The sequence below is a fragment of the Lampris incognitus genome, chromosome 17, assembly GCF_029633865.1.
Source record: "Lampris incognitus isolate fLamInc1 chromosome 17, fLamInc1.hap2, whole genome shotgun sequence".
NCBI lineage: Eukaryota > Metazoa > Chordata > Actinopteri > Lampriformes > Lampridae > Lampris > Lampris incognitus.
In genome coordinates this window covers 36,200,699-36,226,522 of record NC_079227.1, presented here as the reverse complement: position 1 = coordinate 36,226,522, position 25,824 = coordinate 36,200,699, and the positions used below count along the sequence as shown (strand labels likewise).

The following is a 25,824-nucleotide window of genomic DNA, read 5'->3' as shown; positions in this document are numbered from 1 at the left end:
AAAAGTAAACGATACTGTGGCACTCCATGGAGTCTTATATTCGAACTATGAGGACTACTAAAGTTGTTTGGCACACGGTGGCTTTTGAACTCTGACCCCACCAGGACTCATTTCAAACGACAGCATGTGTCCGACTTGTCTCTCTCGCTTTAGAGTCAAAACATAGTTCACTACCATGTCATGTGAGGAGGAGGAGCGTATCAGGAGCGATGGCGTGGTGGTCTTGTGATGTCATGGTATAACCATGTGAACTATTGATTCATTGTGATACCAAAGATGTACCAATGCTGGCTACACAGCACCGGTAAATCAGCATTTATCCTAGAACACACACATAATGATGACTGCGGTTCTGATAGAACTGACGGGGTTGGACACACACACACACACACACAGACCATAACATCTACCCAGCTTCTTCGTTTGTCGGTGTGACACTCATTTTTGGAATTTCCAGTGTTTGAGGCATTGGTGGTGTTGTCATCATTCCACCAGCCGCTCCTCCAACTCTGTTCTGCAGTACGCTCGCTTTTTGTTCTCCATCTTTTTCCACGGCTCCGCCATCCTTCTGGAAGGCCTTCTCTCTCATCCTGTATTTTGTTCCGCTCTCTCTCTGCTCTCGTTAGATTTTATTAACTATTGGTGATCTGCAGTTCAGTTTGTGACTGACCAACACGACAGGAGTATGCAAACACTCGTTCATAATCTGGACCAAAGAACTCAGGTGACCCCCCCCCCCTGCCCTTTTTTCTCCCAATTGTGTCCGGCCAATTAGCCCACTCTTCCGAGCCGTCCCTGTCGCTGCTCCACCCCCTCTGCCGATCCGGGGAGGGAGTTTTTCACCAGGGGGACATTGAGTGTAGGAGGATCACACTATTCCCTCCAGCCCCCCCAAACAGGCGCCCTGACCGACCAGAGGACAGTGCAGCGACCAGGACACACACCCAAATCCGGTTTCCCACCCGCAAACACGGCCAGTTGTGTCTGTAGGGACACCCGAACAAACCGGAGGTAACACAGGGAATCGAACCGATGAGCCCTGTGTTGGTAGGCAGCGGAATGGACCCCTACCCTACCTGGATGCCCAAAACGTTTGATTTTTACGATGTAGCTCTGCTTGCTGGTAAGCTTTAAATATTTACCGTAGAGTATTTTACGCCATCCTTACAGAAATGAGCCTTACTTTTTATGCAGATAGTCCATGAAACTCAGACTGTTAGCTCACTTCCGGTGTTAGCTTATGGTTTGGGAAGATGGCGGCGCAAATTCATGTTTGCGGCGGTCTCCCCCAGTACCATCCACGCAATGTCTTTGTCCACGTCTGCATCTAAGTTTGTCTTCGTTTAATGGCTGGGAGTGCTGGCGCTGGATTGGCTGGGAAAGCTTGGTCTGCTGCGTCCTGTGGGCCCAGGGACCACGGCCCTGCCTGGAGCTGTGCCCGAAGAGGTGACGCAGAGGGCGGTCAGACAGGACGCCGAAGCAGGGTAGGCTAAGCTAACTGCTAGCCCATGCAGACCGGCAGTTCCGATAACACCGAGGGCGGTCTGGCGGCGGCCTCGCCTAGCCTGGACTGGGTTTTGTGTTTTTGGTGTCGTGTGAAGTGCAGGGAGGTGTGTCGAAGGTGTCTGGCTTGGAGAGCTGGCGTTGGATCGGCTGGGGGAGCCTGGTCTACTGCGTCTCGTGGGCCCAAAGCATCCCAGCCCTGCCTGGAGTGGAGCCCAAAGAGGAAACACCAAGGGCGGTCTGACAGAACACGGAAGCGGGGCAGGCTAAGCTAATGCTAGCTCCATGCAGACCAGTAGTTCTGACAGTCATCCTGGCTGACGTTCGTTCTCCTGGATAGTGATTTTTTTTTCAGTTTAGATATATGTGTACTTGTAGTTTGGATATGTGTACTTGTAGTTTGGATATGTGTTCTTGTCTTTGTGTTGCACTGTTGTGGGCTGGGGAAAACGATGGTTCGTTTCATTTCATGTGTGCAAGTGCATGAAGTGAAACGACAAAGTGGTTCTGGTTCTGGTTCTGATTCAACAGACAGTGTTCGTGGCATTTCGGTGATGTTATCAACTGTTGTGTAGCAGCCGTCCAGCCCGTGAAGACCTTTATCTTAGTGTTTAACAGAGACGTCCTCACCATCCACCTCATGTTGTCCAGAGATGCAGACACACTGGGGTCCTTTGGCTTGTACGGTCATCCAGACAGTTGGTTTACTCTGGTCCATCCCGTCTGGGTCAGCCCAGACGTGATGTGTTCAACCTTTCCAGCCAGAAAACGTGTCTGTTTAACCAAGTCTTTATCTCGTCCTGGACCGCTCTCGGCGGAGGAAGAGATAATGTGTTTGTGGAGGAACTCCTTCCCCAGATTGTTATTGTGAAGAGGTGGTGTTGAAATAAACACCTGGCCCGCTGAGGAACACATCGCAGGTTTGGTTCCTTGTCAGGACAGGAAGCAATATGGCGCTCTGGTAGTTCTCAAACCCCAGTGGCCAGTGACCCCGGTGCGTATTTGTGTTGTCGGAGAGCTGGATTAATGGCGGTGTTGCTGTGCGGTTGGCCGGTGGAGTTTTCCTGGACCTGAGCGATGACACGGGAGTTGGAGCGCCGAGACGTCAGAAGCAACCCTCGCTGTGAGACGATCAGATAAACAAGTCCCTCCTGTCATGTTTGTTTCCTCTTTTCTAATGATCACCCCGTTTCCCTGACACGCTTCTGGAACACACCGTCTGTCATCCACATAAACTGCTCTTCCTGCTACACAACAAGGCTTCTCTTCTCTTTCTGCTGCACAACAAGGTGTTTCTCTTCTCTTCCTGCTACACAACAAGGTTTCTCTTCTCTTCCTGCTACACAACAAGGTTTCTCTTCTCTTCCTGCTGCACAACAAGGTGTTTCTCTTCTCTTCCTGCTACACAACAAGGTGTTTCTCTTCTCTTCCTGCTACACAACAAGGTGTTTCTCTCCACTCAGCTGTCTATCTTTTTTAGTTCCTGTTCTTTCCATGCTGTTTTTTTTAAATTGTTTTATTATAATTATTATTTTGGTCTTTGTGTCATGAGAAAACATGCCTGACCTTCCCCCTCTCTCCTCATCTCTCTCACCATCTTCGTCATCTTCATCTCTCTCACCATCTTCATCTCTCTCATCGCCTTCCTGCTGTAGTTCCCACTCTGTTAGGACTATGCCAGACTCAAACCCTTTCCTGTAAGTGCTTCTGAGAGCTTGTGGTTTTTCTTTCACACACACACACACACACACACACACACACACACACACACACACACACACACACACACAGTTTTAAGGTTCTTCATTAATATCTTGATGGTGTGACAGAGGTGTGAGTAGTACTGTGACAGAGGTGTGAGTAGTACTGTGACAGTAGTACTGGGACAGTGGACACAGTTTGCAATGATTTCTTGCTTGTTCTTGCAATATTTACATGCACTAACTGCAAATACAGGTACAACATACAGGTATCATGCTCACTGCCTGTGGGCTTTACTGCTTCTTACCCCATTTACTCTGTCTCTCTCCTCCTAGTTCTCCCTCTGACTCTCCTCTCGCTCCTGGTTCTCCCTCTGACTCTCATACTAGTTCTCCCTCTGATTCTCCTCCCTCTGTTTCTCTCTACCATGCTGGTGCACCAACTCATTTATGTCGACCGTTATGCTTTATCCTCCTCCCTCCCTTCCTTCCTCCACCCTGACACTTCCTCCTTCCCCCTCCCCCCGCCTCATGAAACCTTGTAGGTTCACCGTGGGTGACTTGTCAGACTCGGAGGGCGACTTGTCGGCCGAAACCATGGTGAAGGACGGGGAGTTTCAGGGTACGGAGGAGACCCACCGGGCCTTTGGCCACGGCACAGAGCTCATCCCCTGGTAGGACATATACACACACACACTGCACGTTACACTCACACACACACACACACACCATGCATGTTACAAACACACACACACATATCATGCACATTACAAACACACACACACACACATATCATGCACATTACAAACACACACACACCCCATGCACATTACAAACACACACACCACATGCACATTACACACACACACACACACACCATGCATGTAACAAACACACACACACACCATGCACGTTGCAAACGAACACACACACCCCATGCACATTACACACACACACACACACACACACACACACACACTATGCACGATACAAACACACACACCATGCACATTACAAACACACACACACACACTATGCATGTTACGATCACACACACACACACACACACACACACACACACTACACATTACAAACACATACACACACACACACACACACACACACACACACACACACACACTTATCTTGCACGTTACAAACACACACACACACACCATGGACATAACAAACAAACGCACACCATGCACGTAACAAACAACACCCCATGCACATTACAAACACACACACCATGCATGTTACAAACACACACACACATATCATGCACATTACAAACACACACACACACACATATCATGCACATTACAAACACACACACACCCCATGCACATTACAAACACACACACCACATGCACATTACACACACACACCATGCATGTAACAAACACACACACACACCATGCACGTTGCAAACGAACACACACACCCCATGCACATTACACACACACACACACACACACACACACACACACACACACACACACACACACACACACACACTATGCACGATACAAACATACACACCATGCACATTACAAACACACACACACACACTATGCATGTTACGATCACACACACACACACTACACATTACAAACACATACACACACACACACACACACACACACACACACACACACACACACACCATGCATGTTACACACACACACACACACACACACACACACACACACACACACTTATCTTGCATGTTACTAACACACACACACACACACACACCATGGACATAACAAACAAACACACACCATGCACGTAACAAACAACACCCCATGCACATTACAAACACACACACCATGCGTGTAACAAACACAGACAGCATGCACGTTGCAAATGAACGCACACACCCCATGCACATTACACACACTAAGCACACACACTAAGCACAATACAAAAACGCACACACACCATGCACATTGCAAACAAACAACTGCACACACACCATGCACATACCGCAAACACACACACACACCATGCATGTTACAAACAAACACACACGTCCACTTCCACATCATGTCTAGATACACAGTATGTTGTACTCCTCTACATAGTGGTGTGTACCCCTCTACATAGTATTGTGTACTCCTCTACACAGGTATGTGTTGTACTCCTCTACATAGCATTGTGTACTCCTCTACATAGTGTTGTGTACTCCTCTACACAGGTACGTGTTGTCGCTGCAGCCAGACGTGCACCAGTTTCTGCTGCAGGGGGCTACAGTCATCCACTATGACCAGGACAGCCACCTCACAGCCCGCTGCCTCCTGCGGCTGCAGCCGGACAACACCACCATCACCTGGGGTAAAACACGGGAGGAGGAGGGTGGGGTAGAACCTGAACACAGTGCTCTGATATGTTTGCACGGCTGTTATGCTTGTAGCCAGCTCGTATATTATCTGTTCTCCTCAGCATGTTCATCTATAAATTCATACATTCAGAGGTTGTGATTCAGTCCATTCGAGTTGATCTGTTGTGGCACCAGCTGCCTGCAGACTGCTGATGTGCTGCATGTTGCCTCCTTGTTTAACCTGCACCAGGTCTACTTATAAAGATATTTGCCAGGGTTGGCCATGACAAATATATTTTATTCAGCGAGACACAGGAGTGCTGGAAGAAGATTGTTTTGCGTGTTTTTTTGCTGTTGGGACAGTGGCTAGTAAACACGTTGTAAATTGTGTGTTTAATTATAGCGGCACAGCTCAATTTCCTGTGCCGGCGCCGTACTTGAAATGTGTGAGAAATGTGTTTATCACTGACCGATAAGCCCGGGTTCTCCTGTGGCACATTTTAACGGCGTTGTGAACGTGTTTATCTGTGCCAAGTAGACCCAGTTTCCTGTACATGTGTTACATGTAACACTCATGGGGGGCGTGCTTCTTCACCGCAGGTAAGCCTCACTGTGGAGGAGCCTCCCCTGCAGAACCTCCAGCGGGTGTAGGACAGTCCGTAGTTGCAGGCCTGACAGAGGGCCTGCTGGATCTGGGAGTGGTGAAGGTATGCAGATGCAGTTTTTACATCTATCAAGTATTTACATAAAATGCTTTTCCAAATCGGTCACCATTTTACCCATGATTCATTGAAACGCCTCAGTACTTTTACAACATAAGACTCACAAGCCTTGGATGATGTTCTTAAGCCAGGTTTATCAATAAAGTTTTCTTTAATATGTTTTGTTTGAGGAAGTCCGGGTAGCATAGCGGTCTATTCCGTTGCCTACCAACACGGGGATCGCCGTTTCGAATCCCCGTGTTACCTCCGGCTTGGTCAGGCGTCCCTACAGGCACAATTGGCCGTGTCTGTGGGTGGGAAGCCAGATGTGTGTATGTGTCCTGGTCGCTGCACTAGCACCTCCTCTGGTCGGTTGAGGCGCCTGTTCAGGGGGGAGGGGGAACTGGAGGGAATAGCATGATCCTCCCACGCGCTACGTCTCCCTGGTGAAACTCCTCACTGTCAGGTGAAAAGAAGCAGCTGGCAACTCCACATGTATTGGAGGAGGAATGTGGTAGTCTGCAGCCCTCCCCCTGATCAGCAGAAGGGGTGGAGCAGCGACCGGGACGGCTCGGGGTAATTGACCGGATACAATTGGGGAGAAAAAGGCGGAAAAATACCAAAAAAAAAAAAAAAAAAGAAGTTTTGTTTGAATGTCAGTTGGTCTTATATGAACCAGTAAAGTGTCTTTGTCATGATCCAGGCAGTGTTTCTGGGCCACCATGGAGTGGACGTCCATGCCGTGTGTTTGCAGAACAAACTGAGCCAGATGATGGCGGAAGAGAACTGTCTCACCCTTCTCTATGGACTTGGCACCACAGATAACAGGTTTGTGTCCCATTAACAATATAAAATGACTCTTGGCAAAAAAATAGATCGTCTATTTGTCCTCAAAGAGGACATTCTGTTCAACAGTAGGTGAATACATAGTACAAACAAGTAAGACATACAGAATTATACATTATTACAGGGACACGTAATTGCAGGGATCACACAACAGAGACCAAGACATAGGTTGACACGACACACCACAGACTGGATTTGTTGTAATGTAAGAGGAGGTTACTGAGTTAACGCTCGTATGGCTGTAGGAACAAAGCTCTTGCTGAAACAGACCTTTCTGCACATGGGTAGTCTGGACCTGTGTCCAGATGGAAGTGGGGCAAGGTGCTGGTAGAGTCGGGGGGTCTGGGTCATGTGTGATTGTGAGTGGTTTGCGGATCAGGGATTAGGAGACACAGTCAGAGAAGTTGGGGGTGGGAATGCAATGAGTTCGCTGGCTAAACGAGTTATCTTTAAGAGTTTCTTCTTACTGGTGACTGGAACATATGGAAAAAACAGATGGCACCATACAGAAGAAGTGGCTCAATAGTGCCATGGTACAGGCGAAGAAGAAGAAGATGGGATTGGACCGTCGGGTGATTTAGTTTATGGATGTCTGTGAGTCTCCTTTGACAACGCTTGTAAATGTCCATGGTATGCTGATTGAAGCTGAGGTTATTGTCCAGTGTAATATCAAGGTGTCTGAAGACTGCACCACCTCTACTTTCTCTCCTTTAATGGTGAGACTGGGGGGATAGATCAGTGCTTTGGTGGTGAGACTGGGGGGACAGACCAGTGCTTTGGTGGTGAGACTGGGGGGATAGATCAGTGCTTTGGTGGTGAGACTGGGGGGATAGACCAGTGCTTTGGTGGTGAGACTGGGGGGATAGATCAGTGCTTTGGTGGTGAGACTGGGGGGATAGATCAGTGCTTTGGTGGTGAGACTGGGGGGACAGAGCAGTGCTTTGGTGGTGAGACTGGGGGGATAGATCAGTGCTTTGGTGGTGAGACTGGGGGGACAGACCAGTGCTTTGGTGGTGAGACTGGGGGGATAGATCAGTGCTTTGCTGGTGAGACTGGGGGGATAGACCAGTGCTTTGCTGGTTAAACTGGGGGGATAGACCTGTGCTTTGCTGGTGAGACTGGGGGGATAGACCAGTGCTTTGCTGGTGAGACTGGGGGGATAGACCAGTGCTTTGCTGGTGAGACTGGAGGGATAGACCAGTGCTTTGCTGGTGAGACTGGGGGGACAGACCAGTGCTTTGGTGGTGAGACTGGGGGGATAGACCAGTGCTTTGCTGGTGAGACTGGGGGGATAGACCAGTGCTTTGCTGGTGAGACTGAGGGGATAGACCGGTGCTTTGCTGGTGAGACTGGGGGGATAGACCAGTGCTTTGCTGGTGAGACTGGGGGGATAGACCAGTGCTTTGCTGGTGAGACTGGGGGGATAGACCAGTGCTTTGCTGGTGAGACTGGAGGGATAGACCAGTGCTTTGCTGGTGAGACTGGGGGGATAGACCAGTGCTTTGCTGGTGAGACTGGGGGGATAGACCAGTACTTTGGTGGTGAGACTGGGGGGATAGACCAGTGCTTTGGTGGTGAGACTGGGGGGATAGACCAGTGCTTTGCAGGGACGAAAGTGCAACTAGTATACAAAAACAGTGTGTCATTTAAATGCAGATGTGAGCGATCTCCTTCCCTCCGCCCATAGGCTGCTGCACTTTGTGGCACCAAACCACACAACCCAGGTGCTCTACAAAGGCCTGTCTGAGCTGGTCAGTGCCACGCGGAAACTGAAGAGGTTCCCTGACCAGAGGCTGCAGTGGCTGAGGAGGCAGTACGTCAGCCTGTATCAGGTAAAGATATGTACTTATTGTCTTTTTAACTATGCCTTGCCATCCCTATGATCACATCATAATGATGGTGTAATAGCAGGTGTTGATGTTGCCATTGAAAGTATTGTAGAAACAACTGAAAAATTTAGAATTATCATTTCTGGAAAAGGAAATATAAGTTATAAATAAAACCACTCAAAAAAATTTTTTAATTAGGAATAACTGAACATTCTTTTAAAAAGAGTGTAGCCGCTCCTCTTTTTACCTCCTGCCATATTCATTAACGGCCCCACTTCCTCAGTAATTGGAAAGATTATCAATAACTAATATAAATGGATTTTAAAAAACGTATTTATAAAAGTGATTCATCTATGTTTTTAATTCCTTTTCCCTTAAATGAATATTTTGAATTTCCAAGCACGCAACATTTCAGGAATTGCCAAAAATAACCTCATTTTCTAATGGATGGTAATGTGTTTTGATTGGTTTTCATAACGCAATATATTTGTCGCACAAAAGATGTAAACTTTGAGAAGAAAAAAAATATTGAAGCCACAAAAAACTCAAAACGGTCATCTTTTCTTTAAATCATCAAGCTTGCTGACATCCACGGGTTAAAAAGCATGTAAAGGTTAAAATATGGCAGAGTGGTCTTGGTACTCTGTGATGTAAGCATAGCAGGCTAAACACAGCAGTAGCTGAATAACATTAATAATGGATCTGTTTGATTTAGATGTAGCAGCACACATAGCAGCATTGACAGACAGACAGCCATTATTGCCAATAGCACTGTCAATGCTGGTTCATCCAACAGATGCATTATTAATGTTTTGAGCTGCAGCTGTGTTTATCCTGCTATGCTAACATCCCAGAGTACCAAAACCAGTAGATGTTAGAAAACTCACTAAAATGGTGCAAAGTGCAGTTAGTCTTTAACTAAACGTTGTCTTGTTTGCGTGTCTCATGATGTGTGTACCGGCCAGGAGGATTCCAGGTACGAGGGCCCCACCCTTGCCCAGGCCATTGAGCTGTTTGGTGGACGGCGGTGGAACGTGGGCAGCGAAAAAGCCGGTGCCCAGAAAAACAGCCCATTGGGCATCAATGAGAAAACCAAGAAGAAGAAGAAGGTCCTCGTCAGGGTCAGTACACACAGATTTCCCTTTTTTAAACATTTTCAAAGAGCCTTCACGGAGCATCTCCATGGCTGAGCGGCTGCAGCGTGTGCCGTATGGCCACGTGGTTGCGGCTGTAGCCAGTTGTGTTCCAGCCGTCGACCTTTGTTGCATGTTATGCTCTCTCTTTCATGCATTTGCTGTCTGACTCTTGCCGTCTAATAAAGGCAAAGAATGGCCAAAAATTATCTTTTAAAAAAAAAAGAACCCTCATTGTGAGTTTATGTTACATTATGCCCGTATAAAGCAACAGTGGATGAGCAGGCTGAGGAGTCAGTGGCCCACACAAGGCTACGATGACAGGACAAATTGCTGTAAATGAATAACAGTGGCTATCAATGGGATTGAAAAGGAAATTTCAGACATTTGGTTTTTGAATGGTCGATAGTTATCACGCCGACTTGCTATTTGATGGCCACCCTGTCACTCTTTCTTTACAATTGAGCATTTTTAGAAGCATTGTTTTAGTTTGGAACATCTCAGAGATGATCTTCAATGGTCACAGCCATTTGAAATAGCTGTTGTAATGTTAGAACTACCTCTATTCTGCTGTTTTTTTGTTTTTAATCCAACAAAGCGACCATATGGTCAACTGATAAGATTTTCAGTAAATCGCACCGAGAAAAGCTCCCTGCCCATATCTACCATAGCATTTAGGTCCGTTTGTTTCCGTAATCCTTGTCAACCTGGTTAATCCCATTTCGCTCGCTGTCTCCAGGGAGACAGTGGAGATGCCACGGATGACGAAATGGTTTCCAGAAAAACACGGAGCTGTAAGGAGGGACTGGGACGGAACGGGCTGGAGCTCTCTGACAGCATCGACCAGGAAGACCCAGGTGAGACTTCCTACGTAGAACAAAACACACATCTTGAGAAGAAAATGATCATCCCTAAATTGGCAAGGTTGATACCAAGTGAGGAGGTGAATTAACAGCTAATTATAACTAGTTTGAAATGAGCCTTTTTAAAGTGACTGCTTTTGGTAGAAAGGAAGAAAACAAACACTTCCTGGATGTTTGAAATACCTTCTGACCTATTGCATGCATCTAAAAAGAATGCTCCTTTTTCACAATATCCCATTTCTCTCCAAAGAGGAAAGTTTCCCTGGACCCTTTTCCCTCTCGGCCAATAGGATCCCTGGAACACCCGCCCCATCCTCTTCCTCTTCTTCCTCTTCCTCGTCCACTAGTATGGCGGGCTGCAACCCGTCACGGACACAATCCTCTCCCATCCTATCAGGAAGTTCCAAGACGCCACCAAGGTACGTTTGCGATGGCACGTGGTGTTTGAAGTCTGGACGGTTTAAAATCTCTGTATTCCACATTTTCACCGAGGTGAAGAGGTGTTTCAAAGCCTGGGGCTCTGGCTTGATTCTAACATAATTCTAATATTAAAAAGTTATCATTTCACCTCCCCTCTCCCCAGTGAAGTACTTTCAAACACTTTGCTATCACCTTGTTCTTCTCCCTCATTTTGTCTTTTTCCAAACACACTCGTTCACTCTTGTACACAGATACTCCCTCTGAAAGGCACAAAATTCATCTATTTTGTGTGAGTGTGGGAAGATGGCGGTGCAAATTCATGTTTGCAGCGGCCTCACCCAGTACCAGTGTGGGAAGATGGTGGCACGAACTTTGTGGCAGCCTCACCCGTTACCAGTGTGGGAAGATGGCGGCGTGAATTTACGTTTGTGGTGACCTCACCCAGTGCCGTCCATGCAGTGTCTTTGTCCACGTCTGCATCTAAGTTTGTCTTCGTTTGATGGCTGGGAGAGCTTGTGCTAGATCGGCTGGGAGTGCTTGGTCTGCTGTGTCCTGTGGGCCCAGGGACCACAGCTCTGCCCAGAGCTGTGCCCAAAGAGGTAACACCGAGGGCGGTCTGACAGGATGCAGAAGCGGGGCAGGCTAAGCTAACTGCTAGCCGATGTAGACCGGCAGTTCCGACAGTCACCCTGGCTGGCGTTCATTCTCCTGGACAGTGTTTTTTTTTGTTGTTGTTTAGTTTAGATGTGTGTGTTAGTTTGGATATGTGTGTTAGTTTGGATATATGTGTTCTTGTAGTTTTTGGATGTGTTGTTGTCTTTGTATTGCAGTGCTGTGGGCTGGGGGAAATGATGTGTCGTTTCATTTCATGTGCGCAAGTGCATGAAATGAAATGACAAATGGTGTTTCTAGTTCTGATATGTCTGATATGCGTGCAGACAGATGCAGAGTTAAGTGTTTCCTCCTCCCTGTCTTGGTGTTGCAGTGCATGGAGCAGCAGGTCGTGGCACGGCCGAGGGAAAGGCTGTTTCAAAGGCTTCCAAAACCTCATGATCTCTGACACCACCATCAACTTCATTGAGTTTGTGGAGTTGTTCAAGTCATTCAGGTAAATATACATTTAATGTAAAGCATGACTCGACACAGGAAGTCCTCTTGTGTGAAGATGCTTCGTACTTGGTCTTTTGGTTTGCCCGCTGGATCAGATGTGACCATATACTTGTGCAGATTGTAAAATACAGTTTTTAACTCCAAGAAGGGCTTTAAAAAAATCTCTCAGGTCTGCTGAAGCCCAGAGACGGGCTAAAGGAATGTGTACAATGACTATCGTTAAATGTTACGTAAGAAGACCTCCAGATAGCACGGCCAGTGACATTCACATTTTGACAATGTAATAAATATTTTTCAGAGCTATCTTTTCAACTAAAACATGAACTGTTTAAGAAATATTTTCACTGTGGTCTTTCTATGAGCCATGCACTCATATTTTCATTATCTGCAGTCAAGGTCAGTGATAGTTATGTTTGGTCTTAAAAAAATGGTGATATGTATACTCTTTTTTTTTCTATATTTGACCCTCTCACCCTCTGCTGTTACATAACATGCTGTGTTTCTTTAGAGGCAGAGGTGCTGGACTATATAAGCAATGACAAATACCACTGGTGGTTATTTTGACAAATACATTTTTCAAGTTCATGTTTCGTTTCAACTCCATGGACTTTGATGCTTGCGGATGACATTGTGATCTGTAGCGAGAGTAGGGTGCAGGTGGTGGAGGTATGCACTGGAGAGAAGAGGAATGAAAGTCAGTAGGAGCAAGACGGAATACATATGTGTGAATGAGAGGGAGGACAGTGGAATGGTGAGGATGCAAGGGGTAGAAGTGATGAAGGTGGAGGAGTTTAAAGTACTTGGGCACATAAAACAATGCAAGTGGTCGTCACATTTGCGGTGCGTCCCTTTAATAACTCGTGTTAAACAGCGTTGTAATAATGGTGCTAAGATCAAATTTAGTTCGCGTCAAGTCATAGAAAAAGTGAATTCATTGTGAAACTAAGGCTGTTTTTGTCCTGTTTGCTGCTGTTCTTCCTCCCTAGTATCCGCAGTAGGAAGGATGTCAAAGAGTTGTTTGATACCTTTGCCGTCCCCTGCAGCCGCTCTGGTCCAGATTCAGCACCTCTTTACACCAACCTGAGGATAGACGACAAAGACACTGGACTCCAACCAGACCTCGGTACAGATGGCCACATCATCACAGATGCATACAGATAGACAGGCAGACAGAAAGACAAAGGCAGAGTCCCATGCATGACTGAGAGGGTTCACACTTCGCACAATACAGACGGTCAACATTAGCGCACACAGCTGCACATATAAATAGTCTTATTTACAATATTGCTGCATTTATTCCATCTCTTTTCCTTGAAAGTCACTGCCCTCCTCTCTCTTTTCTTTTCACTACTTTTCTCACTTTGTTAAATCCCCCTTTCTCTGCTCCAGACCTGTTAACACGCAACGGCTCCGACCTCGGCCTGTTCATCCGGACCAGGCAGCAGATGTCCGATAACCAGAAGCAAATTTCGGACGCTATCGCAGCAGCCAGCATCGTGACCAACGGGACGGGGGTGGAGAACGCCTCGCTTGGCGTTCTGGGACTGGCAATCCCTCAGTTGAACGACTTCCTGGTCAACTGTCAGAGAGAACACTTGAGTTATGACGAGATTCTCAGCATCATCCAGGTAAGCCACGATCCCCATCAGTGGGCAAGAAAGAGAGAGGGCGAGAAAACGCCATTATCTGTGTTCTGCAGATCAGACTGCCTGATTACTGTTAAGAAGAGATGGATGGATGATGGTTGGAGGGATAGTGGAGATGAATGATTGAATGGTATCTGAATCATCAGAGAATCTGATACAGAGGGGATGTAAAGATGTAGAGGACAGGAAGGCAGACACTGTTTGACCAAACATAAATCAACAAATGTCAGACTCAGAGATGGTAGTAGGGAGAGAGGGAAAAAAAATCAGTAGGTGAGGGATAGATGGACAAATGGATAGAAGAGAGAGGAAGGAGTTCACGTGATGAAGGATGAGCAGATTATTGACATGGCAGATGAGCGTACCAATGAATAGAGGGCAGATGAGGGGAAGGAATGAAGGAACTTGAAGTAGTCAACCATAATTTTGAAAACTTTTTTTTTTAATCTTTGTTTTTCTTCTGCAGAAATTTGAGCCCTCATCAAGCATGCGCCAAATGGGCTGGATGTCATTTGAAGGTTTTGCCAGGTACACCAATCATACCACTGTACCACTCGTATTACTACTGGTGCTACTACCGCCACTAAATATGAACAACACAAATAATTATGATAATAGCTCATGATGAAGCACAAAAGAGGATGAAGAACAGTTCATACTATTGTTCTATGAAAGATATGTTCAGCTATTTATGAACGCCTTGATAAACAGAGGCCATGATAAGATTGTCTATGAGTCATGAGAAACAGGGTTGTTATCTGCAAAGAACTTCACACTCAGGTTTGATGTCTAGTTTGAATAATTGCGTTGACATAGAGTGTCATCATAGCATCAGTGCATACAATCATCACGGTACCGTCTTAGACTACATTTACACTGCAGGTCTTGATGCCCAGTTCTGATTTGCTGCCTCTATCCAATGTTTTTGACCGCCTGCTTACATCTGTTTTTCAAAGTGACCCATATCTGATTGCTGCAGCATAACTATGGCTTTAATTTCAAACAACCTGCATGTGTTTGCCTACATGGGCGTTTGGTATAGCTGCATGCAAAAGTGAACAACCTCACGTGTATACCACATCATTCAAAATGTGACAACAATGCTGGTGTTGCATTTACACTAATGTGCAATTTGCGATGACCTCGAGAATCTGGTCTGTGTGGTTACATGAGTTGCATTGGCAGATATCAGATTCCTGTCCAACTTACTTGTACATATGAATGTGGTCAGATCTGAAAATGTCTAATTCCATGTGCTTTGTTTTCCTGGTTACACAGTCATATTACCTGGTATGTGATTGGTGCCATATGTGAGCAAAACAATCGGAAACGGGTCACTTGTATCAGGCAGTCTAAATGCAGCTTTAGTTGATCCACACTTCACAACCCTCGTCTCTTCGGGCCAGATACCTGATGGACAAGGAGAACTTTGCGTCTCGTAATGAGGAGTCTCAGGTAGATCCAGAACAGCTGCAGTACCCTTTGTCTTACTACTACATTGAGTCCTCTCACAACACCTACCTGACCGGACACCAGCTCAAGGGGGAGTCATCTGTGGAGCTGTACAGTCAGGTGAGAGAGGCAGTCAGGTCACTCACTGTGCCAAAAGATATTACTTCAGACATTTTTCAGTTTTTATTCCCCTGCTTTTTTTTTCTTTGCTAATCGAATCTGCACGTAACTGTTTCTCACAACAAGATTTTGTACTTACTTAGGTGCTCCTTCAAGGTTGCAGGAGTGTGGAATTGGACTGTTGGGATGGTGACGATGGCATGCCAGTGATTTACCACGGACACACTCTCACCACCAAGATACCCTTCAAGGTCAGAAAGGAGACGAGAAAACTCAGTAGAAAAAAGATGTGAACTGTTTTTTCAGCTGTCACAGGATCCACAAGGGGGGGGGGGTGTAGCTTTATACTACAGCAAAACTGAATAGCCTTCAGAGCAGAATTGATTTGCCAATAAATTGGATTGGGTTACATATACTCTGCTTTCGGCCATCCAAAGCTGTCCAATCTGCTTTACAAAAAGTTTTCCCCTTGAATTAGAGCACTACTGAGCGTCCGGGGGGCGTAGCAGTCTATTCCATTGCCTGCCAACACGGGGATCGCCGGTTCGAATCCCCGTCTTACCTCTGGCTTGGTTGGCCGTGTCTGTGGGTGGGAAGCCAGATGTGGGTATGTGTCCTGGTTGCTGCACTAGCGCCTCCTCTGGTCGGTCAGGGCGCCTGTTCGGGGGGAGGGGGAACTGGGGGGAACAGCGTGATCCTCCCACGTGCTATGTCCCCCTGGAGAAACTCCTCACTGTCAGGTAAAAAGAAGTGGCTGGTGACTCTACGTGTATCGGAGGAGGCATGTGGTAGTCTGCAGCCCTCCCCGGATCAGCAGAGGGGGTGGAGCAGAGACCGGGACGGCTCGGAAGAGTGGGGTAATTGGCCAAGTAGACTAATGGGCTCACCATCATTAACACTGTCTGTGTACACATACATCATTCGGCAAGGATTTATTTGACTTTACAGAGTACACCAACAGCAAACATTTCTGCTCTCGACCCATGGATGATTTCACCAGCCAGTCGCACAAACCACACAAATCTAAAAATGTGTCAGCAGACTTCCTCTTCGAAACAATGGGTGCCTTGAAAAGTCCTCGTATCGTTTGTTTTCTATAATAAAGGTGTATAGCTAGTGGTCTGGTGTACCTGAGTTTGTCATCGTCTTCATAGTTGTGGTTTAGTAATGCTCGTCTCACACAGGGACGGTATTTTCAGACAAATCGGATTTGTGTTTCCAAATGTGATATTTAAGACGGACTTTTCACAGTGTTATTTACTACTGATCAGATCAGATTTGTGTGTTGATGCAGTTGTATTCATACACTGATGTAGCTGCACCGGTTACTTCAGCGATGACGCTGGCATGTGTGCTGGCATGTGTCCCATTTTCCAACAATTCCGGGTTCAGTGAAGAGGTCGGGATGGAGAGAGTTGCTGTTTTCACTGTAGCGACATCTCGCCACAGTTCAGAAAACGTGGCAGATGCGACATCAACAAGACGAGGACAGTTTGTTCCTCGCTGCCCTCACCACTGGTGTCTCTGTGGTTAAAACTCAGCTATCAGCAGTTTTGAGCACGTTTTCATAAATGGCAGAAAAATGATGTGTCAGGAGGTTGTGGTGAGATGGTGGTGTGTTCAGCCCATCATGTGACATGTTCAGGTTTACGTTTCCGTTAACACATCGCCCACATCTCCCCGTGTCTCTCTAGGATGTGGTGGAGGCAATCCATCGCTCTGCGTTTGTCAATTCTGACATGCCCGTCGTCTTGTCCATAGAGAACCATTGCTCCCTGCCTCAGCAACGCAAGATGGCCGAGATCTTCAAGGTACCTCTGAAATCTAATACCACTACCTGTCTGTCTGTCTGTCTGTCTGTCTGTCTGTCTGTCACAGCAGTAATGTTAACAATACAGGATGAGTGCCAATGAACCATGTGCTGGAAGAAAAGGAAAAATGTATCATTGGTTGTCAGTTATATTTAAAACACTAGCGTAGCGGTCTATTCCGTTGCCTACCAACACGGGGATCGCCGGTTTGAATCCCTGTGTTACCTCCGGCTTGGTCAGACGTCCCTACAGACACAATTGGCTATGTCTGCGGGTGGGAAGCCGGATGTGGGTATGTGTCCTGGTTACTGCACTAGTGCCTCCTCTGGTCAGTCGGGGCACCTGTTCAGGGGGAGGGGAAACTGGGGGGAATAGCGTGATCCTCCCACGTGCTACGTCCCCCTGGTGAAACTCCTCGCTGTCAGGTGAAAAGAAGCGGCTGGCGACTCCACACGTATGGGAGGAGGCATGTGGTAGTCTGCAGCCCTCCCTGAACTGGCAGAGGGGGTGGAGCAGCGACCAGGACAGCTCAGAAGAGTGGGGTGATTAGCCAAGTACAGTTGGTGCGAAGAGGGTAAATAAATACTAATCCCACCATTGTAACGGAAAAGTATGGACTCACTTTTTGTGTAGTGGTGCTGTATGGGATACCATGCAAAACTCATCTTCACTTGCATTGTTCTGCCCACCTCGATCCTCCAAAAATCTTTTCCAAATCCAGAGACAGTTTGATGTGTGGTTTTGCCTCCATGATCTGTTAAATGGTTTATAATCCCTGTGGGAGAATGACATCCAACAGGTCAAACCAGAGCAAGGAGACACTTGACTGACTGGTTCAGCTGCTTCCCGACAACAGCAGCGTTTGTCCAGCATCATCCAGCTCCAAGTTCATACAATCCCACTTATTCAGTTGCTTGTGAGAGTTTTCCAGTGCAGACTCACCTTCTCCTCTTTTTTCATGATGGGAAGCTCACAACTCCTGAACCCTTTACTCCCATTTGCTGGTTTGAGATCAGTCCTGCAACATTCTGCTCACAGCCATTTTCCTCTTGTCCTTTAGTTGTGTTGGGCAAAACTGTCTGAGACATCAATGGAATATTATTCTTACATCTCACTAGAATTCCCAGCATTCCTCTACCCCCTTTGGAGATGGACTTCTAAGTGGTTCGATAAAGAAAGTCTTTAATGTTGGGGAAGGGTTTTTATTTTTCTGTCCTAAATAGCCTGCTCCTCTGCTCGCCGAGGTCCTGTTTATTTGTTGTGATAAAGACACTTTAATTTTTCCCCTGACGGGATTCCTCTGATGTTCATGTCAGGGAGATGTAAACTTAACTGACTCTGTCCTCTCACCCGTCCCTCTGCTGGGACGAACCCAGCCGCTCAGCTCGTAGCCCCTCTCCGCCTTTCAACAGAGATGTCCTGTGATGTTGGGTCCACGCATTTGCTTTGTTTATTTCTTTTCCAGACGGTGTTTGGGGCACGTCTGGTGACGCGCTTCCTCTTCGAGAGTGACTTCAGTGATGACCCTCTTCTGCCGTCCCCGATGCAGCTGCGGGGCAGGATCCTCCTCAAGAACAAGAAGCTCAAAGCCCACCAGGCCCCCGTGGACATACTCAAACAGAAGGTCGGGCCGTAAACACATGGATATATGTCACACGTGTGTGTGTGTGTGTTCTCATTTATCTATGCTTGCAAGGTCCTAATTTCCTCAAAAGAAAGGTAAAAGTCGTGGGGACATTTTTCCGGTCCTGACGAGGTAGGATTATGATTGGGGTTATGGTTAAGCTTAGGTCTAATATTAAAGTTAGGTTTGGTATATTAGTTAGCTCAGGGTTATGGTTAACATTTGGGGGGGGGGGCGTCCAGGTAGCGTAGTGGTCTATTCCGTTGCCTACCAACACAGGGATCAGTGGTTCAAATCCCCGTGTTGCCTCCGGCTTGGTCGGGCGTTCCTACAGACCCAACTGGCCGTGTCTGCAGGTGGGAAGCTGTATGTGTCCTGGTCGCTGCACTGGCGCCTCCTCTGGTCAGTCGGGGCACCTGTTCAGGGGGAGGGGGAGGGGGAACTGGAGGGGGGGAGCGTGATCCTCCCACGTACTATGTCCCCCTCGTGAAACTCCTCACTCTCAGTTGAAAAGAAGCGGCTGGTGACTCCACATGTATCAGGGGAGGCATGTGGTAGTCTGCAGCCCTCCCCGGATCGGCGGAGGGGGTGGAGCAGTGACCGGGACGGATCGGAAGAGTGGGGTAATTGGTCAAGTACAATAGGGAGAAAAAGGGGGATAATCCAAAAAAAAAAAATTGGGGTGTTTTGGGTTCATTTTCAGGGTAAGGTTAGGGTAATGGTTGGGGTTCGTGTTGGGGAGGTTACAGGCCCTTACCTTGAGCACACAGCATGTTACTGTAGGCTGCTCCAGTGAAGTCGGGGTAACCCCAACCTCGGCCTTTTACTGAGGTCTTGGTACACCCACTGAGAAACACACTGCTGTACTTGAAAAGACGTTCAAAGGGAAATGTGTACACTCTGGTGTCTATTAGAAGACACAGGAACATGATTGTGGGGATACACACACACACACACAGAGCACAGCACAGCATATTCAGATGAAATAAGTGCTTTGATATATATTCTGTAGATTATCTGTGGTTAAGACTATTGACAGATAACAGGTGTATATGTAGACATCTACACATATATCACTGTAACTATTAGTTCTGTCTCCCTCACACACCTGAGACACATGTCTCATGAGTTTTCTCTTGTATATATAATCATTCTGTCTCAAATTCTCTTGAAAACAGCAAACATTACTCTCTCCCTCTCTCTGGGGATGGTGATGCTGTTTTTGTGTTTGTAAAGATGTTTAAGAGCTTGTTTAACAGTAGATTTTTGCTACTTCAAAATGGTGGACGATCTGGAAAGTGTTCGCAGTGTGTGTCGTTGTAAAAAATGTGCTCTGCTCTATTGTTGATGATGAGCTGATCTTCGGGAGTGTCCTGACATGATTTACACTCTGTGAATCTTATGGTACTGACCATGTTGGTCTTTGGTCTTTATGTTGTAACTTTTTTGTAATTTTTATTAAAGTATTGTTGAAAATCAAAATCTCTCTCTCTCTCTCTCTCTCTCTCTCTCTCTCTTTCATAATGTTTTCCCGCTCACTCACAGGCTCACCAGCTTGCCCACATGCAGGCCCAGGCTAGTAACGGCTCACCTGGGGTTGCCTCACCCGGAAGTCATACCAACGAGGAAGAGGAGGAGGAAGAAGATGAGTATGACTACGACTACGAGTCTCTGTCAGACGGTAAGGACCGCGGTGGTTTCACTAGTCTCCTCTGGTTGTCAAGAGACCTGCATTTGTCATGTATTTGTCACAAAGTATAAATTAAAGAAGCGAGGACTTGTTTTATTAAATAATATTTATTAGCGAAAACAATGCTTACCACCACAACCCCAGTATTTTGTCAAGTCTACAAATGTTTTAATTTTTAGTCAGTAAATACAGTCCGTGTCTGTTGTGTCTGTTGAAGTTAACAGATAGTTGAAATGCGGTGTAACTGGTGGTCTACAGTGGCCATACTGACAGTAGTATTCAGCGGAGTGGTTGGTGGACAATTTAAAAAAATTGGCTGCAGAAGAATGTAATATCTGCAGGCTGCCGTATCATCGTATTAAACATCTTTCTAACTGGTTGAATTTAACAAAACTAACTCAGTAGCAACTTGACATGCACTTTTCTTTGAAATCTTTCTTCACACTGTCCTCTTAACACTACATTTACGTTGCTCGATGGTTTACTGTGGGTTTCTGATGTCATTTCACCGCTCACTGTCTTTCTCTCCTCCATCCCGCCTCTTTTCCAACGTAGCTGATGTTCTCACAGCCTCTACTGCCTCTTATGGCCTGGAAGGTAAATGCACGGCTATGACGCACCACCGTGTGAACCGGTGTTTCCTAAGCTTGTTGTGTAGCAGTGGTATTTTGGAGATTTTTGATGTTGTTTTTTTTTTACACCAGATGTAATTTTTTAATATTTTATATTTTTTTAACGATTTTTTTAAACAAAAGATGTAAAAAAAAAGATTTAAAAGCAAAGTGGGACTGGTTTGGTCTCACTTTGCTTCAAGCAAGTTACAGCATTTAAATGATTCTTATTTTGGATAGTTTCTGACAAAAGATCTGATTTCAATGATCACCCTATATTTTTGAGTGGTTTTCAGGAAATATTAAAATTAAGAATAATTATTTTCACTTTTCTACCATCAGTAGTGGAAATTTCCTCGCGGCACTGGCTAACCACTGCTGGACGAACAGTGAGGAAACACTGGTTTACACAAGCTACCTGCAGCTGTGCTGGTCGGCATCTTCTGCATCTGCTTTGTGTCGTGTGTGTGGACAATGTAAAGTCATTGAAGGTCCCGCTACCATGCACAACAACCTTCGGCCCAAAATGTGAAAGGGACAGATTCTTGATCATTAATATTTTAACACAAAAATTAGAATCCTGCTCGAAAACAAAAACACCCATCTTATTTTATAAAGTCAAGGATATCCTGATGTCTGAGAAGTACTGATGACCAGGGGCATCTGAGTAGCGTAGCGGTCTATTCCGTTGCCTACCAACACAGAGATCGCTGGTTCAAATCCCCATGTTACCTCCAGCTTGGTCGGGTGTCCCTACAGACACAATTGGCCGTGTCTGCGGGTGGGAAGCCGGATGTGGGTGTGCCCTGGTCACTGCTCTAGTGCCTCCTCTGGTTGGTTGGGGCGCCTTTTCGGGGGGAAGGGTGAACTGGGGGGAATAGCATGATCCTCCCACGTGCTACGTCCCCCTGGTGAAACTCCTCACTGCCAGGTGAAAAGAAGCGGCTAGTGACACCACATGTATCGGAGGAGGCATGTGGTAGTCTGCAGCCCTCCCCGGATCAGCAGAGGGGGTGGAGAAGAGACCAGGACGGCTCGGAAGAGTGTGGTAATTGGCCAAGTACAATTGGGGAAATAAAGAGGGGAAGAAAAAAAAAGCAGTACTGATGACCTCTATGCTGTTTTTTGTTATTGTCCCATGTACAGTCTTCTAATCAAGAATCTGTCCAGCTTTGAGAGACATTGTTTTGGATGTTACGGCAGGTTCCTCTTCATGTCGCTGATTAGTGAGATGTAACTTTGCCCATGCCAAACCGCTGTCCTTTTATCATCCCAATCCCAACCAGCTTGCTGTTTCTGGAGCTTTTCTGAGGGCATGAACAGGTGGCTTTTAAAGCGTTCGTTTACTTGGTGGACAATGGATTACTGCAAAAGGAAGCGACACTGTGGAAAACACCCAATGACATGCACACATCTTCCCAACCATATCCTCAGAGATTCTTGAGATCTGGGACAAAACATGCCCTCCAGATAAAACACAGTTTTTGGGTGACATAACATTATTCATACAAATAACCAAAAGACTAACAAGGACAATGTTAGCACGACAAAATTTGATTTCATGTTGTTTCATAAATAGTTTTTATTCTAAATGATGTAATACGTGACCAGTGCCTGAAAGAAACCTTGTCCTGAAGCAGGTTTCATTATATTACAATACATTACAATAATTACAATATTATTATTATAATGATTATAATTGTTATTAATATATGTATTATATATATTTATGTATACTATATATTATTATATTATAATAAAAAATTACCAAAGCTCAAAAAGAATTAAAAGTAAAGTAAAATTAAATATCATAATTACTACTCATTTCTTTTTTAACATGCGCCTGCACATTGTTTTTAATGACAATAAATTGAATTGAATGTATAAGTAGTTACAATTCAAAAAACGATTTTAATATACTTTCTCGTCGATTGAACTTGTGTCCCAAGTTTTTGTCAACACCGTCAGACATTTAAAAGAAATAGGGAATTATTATGGGCAGCTAAAACACTGAGGACCCCTATACCACTCCCTTGTTCTTCCTCATGCCATGAGACCACTCTGGCTCTGGTAAGTTTTTAATATATATATTTTTCATTTCATATCTATGTGTTATACCTTGCGTGTCACAGCCATAGTGTTTCAACACAATGAAATGCAAGATTTGTTGAAGTTTTCTGTAATAAAGGCTTAATTTAAATAGATTATAGAGGTCTCGAGCAAAGATGATAAACAAGATGGCCGCTGTGAGAAGTATGTGTTAGAAGAGGAGATATGGTATTTTGTCAACTCTCAGATGTCAACACCATCAGGACGTGTCTGACGGTTGACAAATGCCACTAAAGTGTGTTATACACTCATTTTAATGTAGTTTGCTTCCATGATATTACTTCCCATGCATTTGATATTACTGTTGCCGTTTTCCATCCATTATCCAAACCGCGTATCCTAATTAGGGTCATGGGATGCTGGAGCCTACCCCAGCAGTCATTGGGCGGCAGGGGGGGAAACACCCTGGACAGGCTGCCAGGCCATCACAGGGCCGACACATTCACACCTAGGGACAGTTTAGTACGGCCAGTTCGCCTGACCTACATGTCTTTGGACTGTGGGAGGAAACCGGAGCACCCGGAGGAAACCCACGCAGCCACGGGGAGAACATGCAAATTCCACACAGAGGACGACCTGGGACAACCCCCAAGGTTGGACTACCCCGGGGTTCGAACCCAGGACCTTCTTGCTGTGAGGCAACTGCGCTAATCACTGCACCACTGGTCAGTTTTATGAGTTGAATTTCAACCAGTTGCCGTATAGTTTTATGTTTTGAATTGAATCTCATCTTAATAGCCTCTGAAGTACTGGATAGATGTTGCTTGTGCTTATCCATCAGAAAAGTATACTGATTGCAAAACTGTATATATTTCAGGCTAGAATGGCTAGAGAGAAGTTGTCAGTGGAGGAGCGAGAGAGAAGGACAAGGGAGTATCAAAAAAGGGGAGGAAAAACTTAATAGCCAGCCTGAGCTGAAGGAGGAGTTCCTGAGAAAGGAGAGGGGGAGATGGAGAAATAGGGTGGATGAGGACAAAATAAAAAACATCAATGATTTGGAAGGGAGAGCAAAGAGGCATAAGAGAAGTATTTGGAAACAAGCACAGAGTCAAGAGAACATAGGAAAAGAGCACAGGAAGGCCAGCCAGATGTAAAGTACCCCGCCACAGAGTCCTTCACACATCAGTTTTGAGGAGCCCAGGAGGAGTAGGCAGCTATTAAAACTAGGGAAAGACACTAGAGAGATTAAAGCAAGTTAGCAAAAGACAAGCTGAGAAAGCCTCTAGAACACGGAAAACATATTCAAAATGAGAAGGCACAAGACTCCCCTCTGACTCAAACAGAGGTTCTGCTTCAGGGGAGTAAACTCAGAAATCTTGTCGCCAAAACATCACTGCTCTTCCACCATGCGATGACTGCAGATCTGAAAAGAAATGCTGCTCTCCCAGAAGAGGCCAACTTGTGTCACAGCATCCAAAACCGTCTTTGTCCGACAGGATTCTCAAGAAGGTATCGCCTTATCTATCGAGTTTATGAGTTGGGCTTGACTTATAAAACACTGAGAGAAAACATGCCAAAACAAAGGAAGCCTAGTTTTCTCCAGACCATCTCCTTAAGTGTTCACAAGTTTTTGAAAAACAATGCAAAGATAACAACAGACAAGCAAGACACCATCACCAGGAAAAAAGTAAAATGTGAAAAGGTGATTCTGACAGACCCTATGCAAAACGTTCACAATGCATTTATTCAGCAAAACCCAACGCTGGACTTAGTTATTCATCCTTCTGTGCATTGCATCCATTCTACATCACATTTCCAAGAGCCTCAGATTGAAAGACATGTCAATGTCAGTACCATGAGAATGCCACGTTGATGCTTGAGGTCCTGAAGTCATTCAATGCTGTGGAAACCAGCAGACTTGACGAGAGTTTCCACCTTGTGTCTTGTTCTCCAGAAAGTAAATATTGTCTTTGATGGACTGGTGGCCTGTCCAGGGTGTCTCTCCGCCTGCCACCCAAGGACTGCTGGGATAGGCTCCAGCATCCCTGCCACCCCGATTGGGATAAGCGGCTTGGATAATGGATGGGTGGACGTGCCTGCTCCCCATGTCTAAATAAATGTTCAGGTCTTTCTCCAGAGCAAGGGAAAACACACAGGTGGCGTGGAGGTTCTGGAAGTGTATTGAAGAGTGAACAGAAGATGGCGCTCACTTTCACTCCGAACTTGAGAAACACACTGGCACTCTTTCAGGGCTTATGATTCTCTACCAAGACAAACTAAGAAATGAGACAACCACCGATGTCCACTTAGTTCAAAATCAAAGCCAAGGAGGACAGGAACATGATAACAAATTGTAATGAAACTACAGTTATTGTGTATTTTGACTTCTCTGA

General features: G+C 45.9%; 1 protein-coding gene across 1 annotated transcript in view; it reads left to right on the top strand.

Annotated features, from left to right (window-relative positions):
* Positions 1 to 25,824, top strand: part of plce1 (phospholipase C, epsilon 1) — a 157,677-nt gene that overhangs the window by 94,508 nt on the left and 37,345 nt on the right. The window contains exons 11-27 of the mRNA XM_056296770.1: positions 3,749 to 3,877; positions 5,404 to 5,540; positions 6,127 to 6,233; positions 6,931 to 7,055; positions 8,761 to 8,905; positions 9,868 to 10,023; positions 10,775 to 10,892; positions 11,149 to 11,317; positions 12,304 to 12,426; positions 13,415 to 13,551; positions 13,818 to 14,056; positions 14,541 to 14,602; positions 15,481 to 15,646; positions 15,790 to 15,897; positions 17,341 to 17,457; positions 18,923 to 19,081; positions 20,627 to 20,762. Of these exons, the coding sequence (XP_056152745.1) occupies positions 3,749 to 3,877; positions 5,404 to 5,540; positions 6,127 to 6,233; positions 6,931 to 7,055; positions 8,761 to 8,905; positions 9,868 to 10,023; positions 10,775 to 10,892; positions 11,149 to 11,317; positions 12,304 to 12,426; positions 13,415 to 13,551; positions 13,818 to 14,056; positions 14,541 to 14,602; positions 15,481 to 15,646; positions 15,790 to 15,897; positions 17,341 to 17,457; positions 18,923 to 19,081; positions 20,627 to 20,762 (2,333 nt within the window). The remainder of the gene's footprint in view (positions 1 to 3,748; positions 3,878 to 5,403; positions 5,541 to 6,126; positions 6,234 to 6,930; positions 7,056 to 8,760; positions 8,906 to 9,867; positions 10,024 to 10,774; positions 10,893 to 11,148; positions 11,318 to 12,303; positions 12,427 to 13,414; positions 13,552 to 13,817; positions 14,057 to 14,540; positions 14,603 to 15,480; positions 15,647 to 15,789; positions 15,898 to 17,340; positions 17,458 to 18,922; positions 19,082 to 20,626; positions 20,763 to 25,824) is intronic.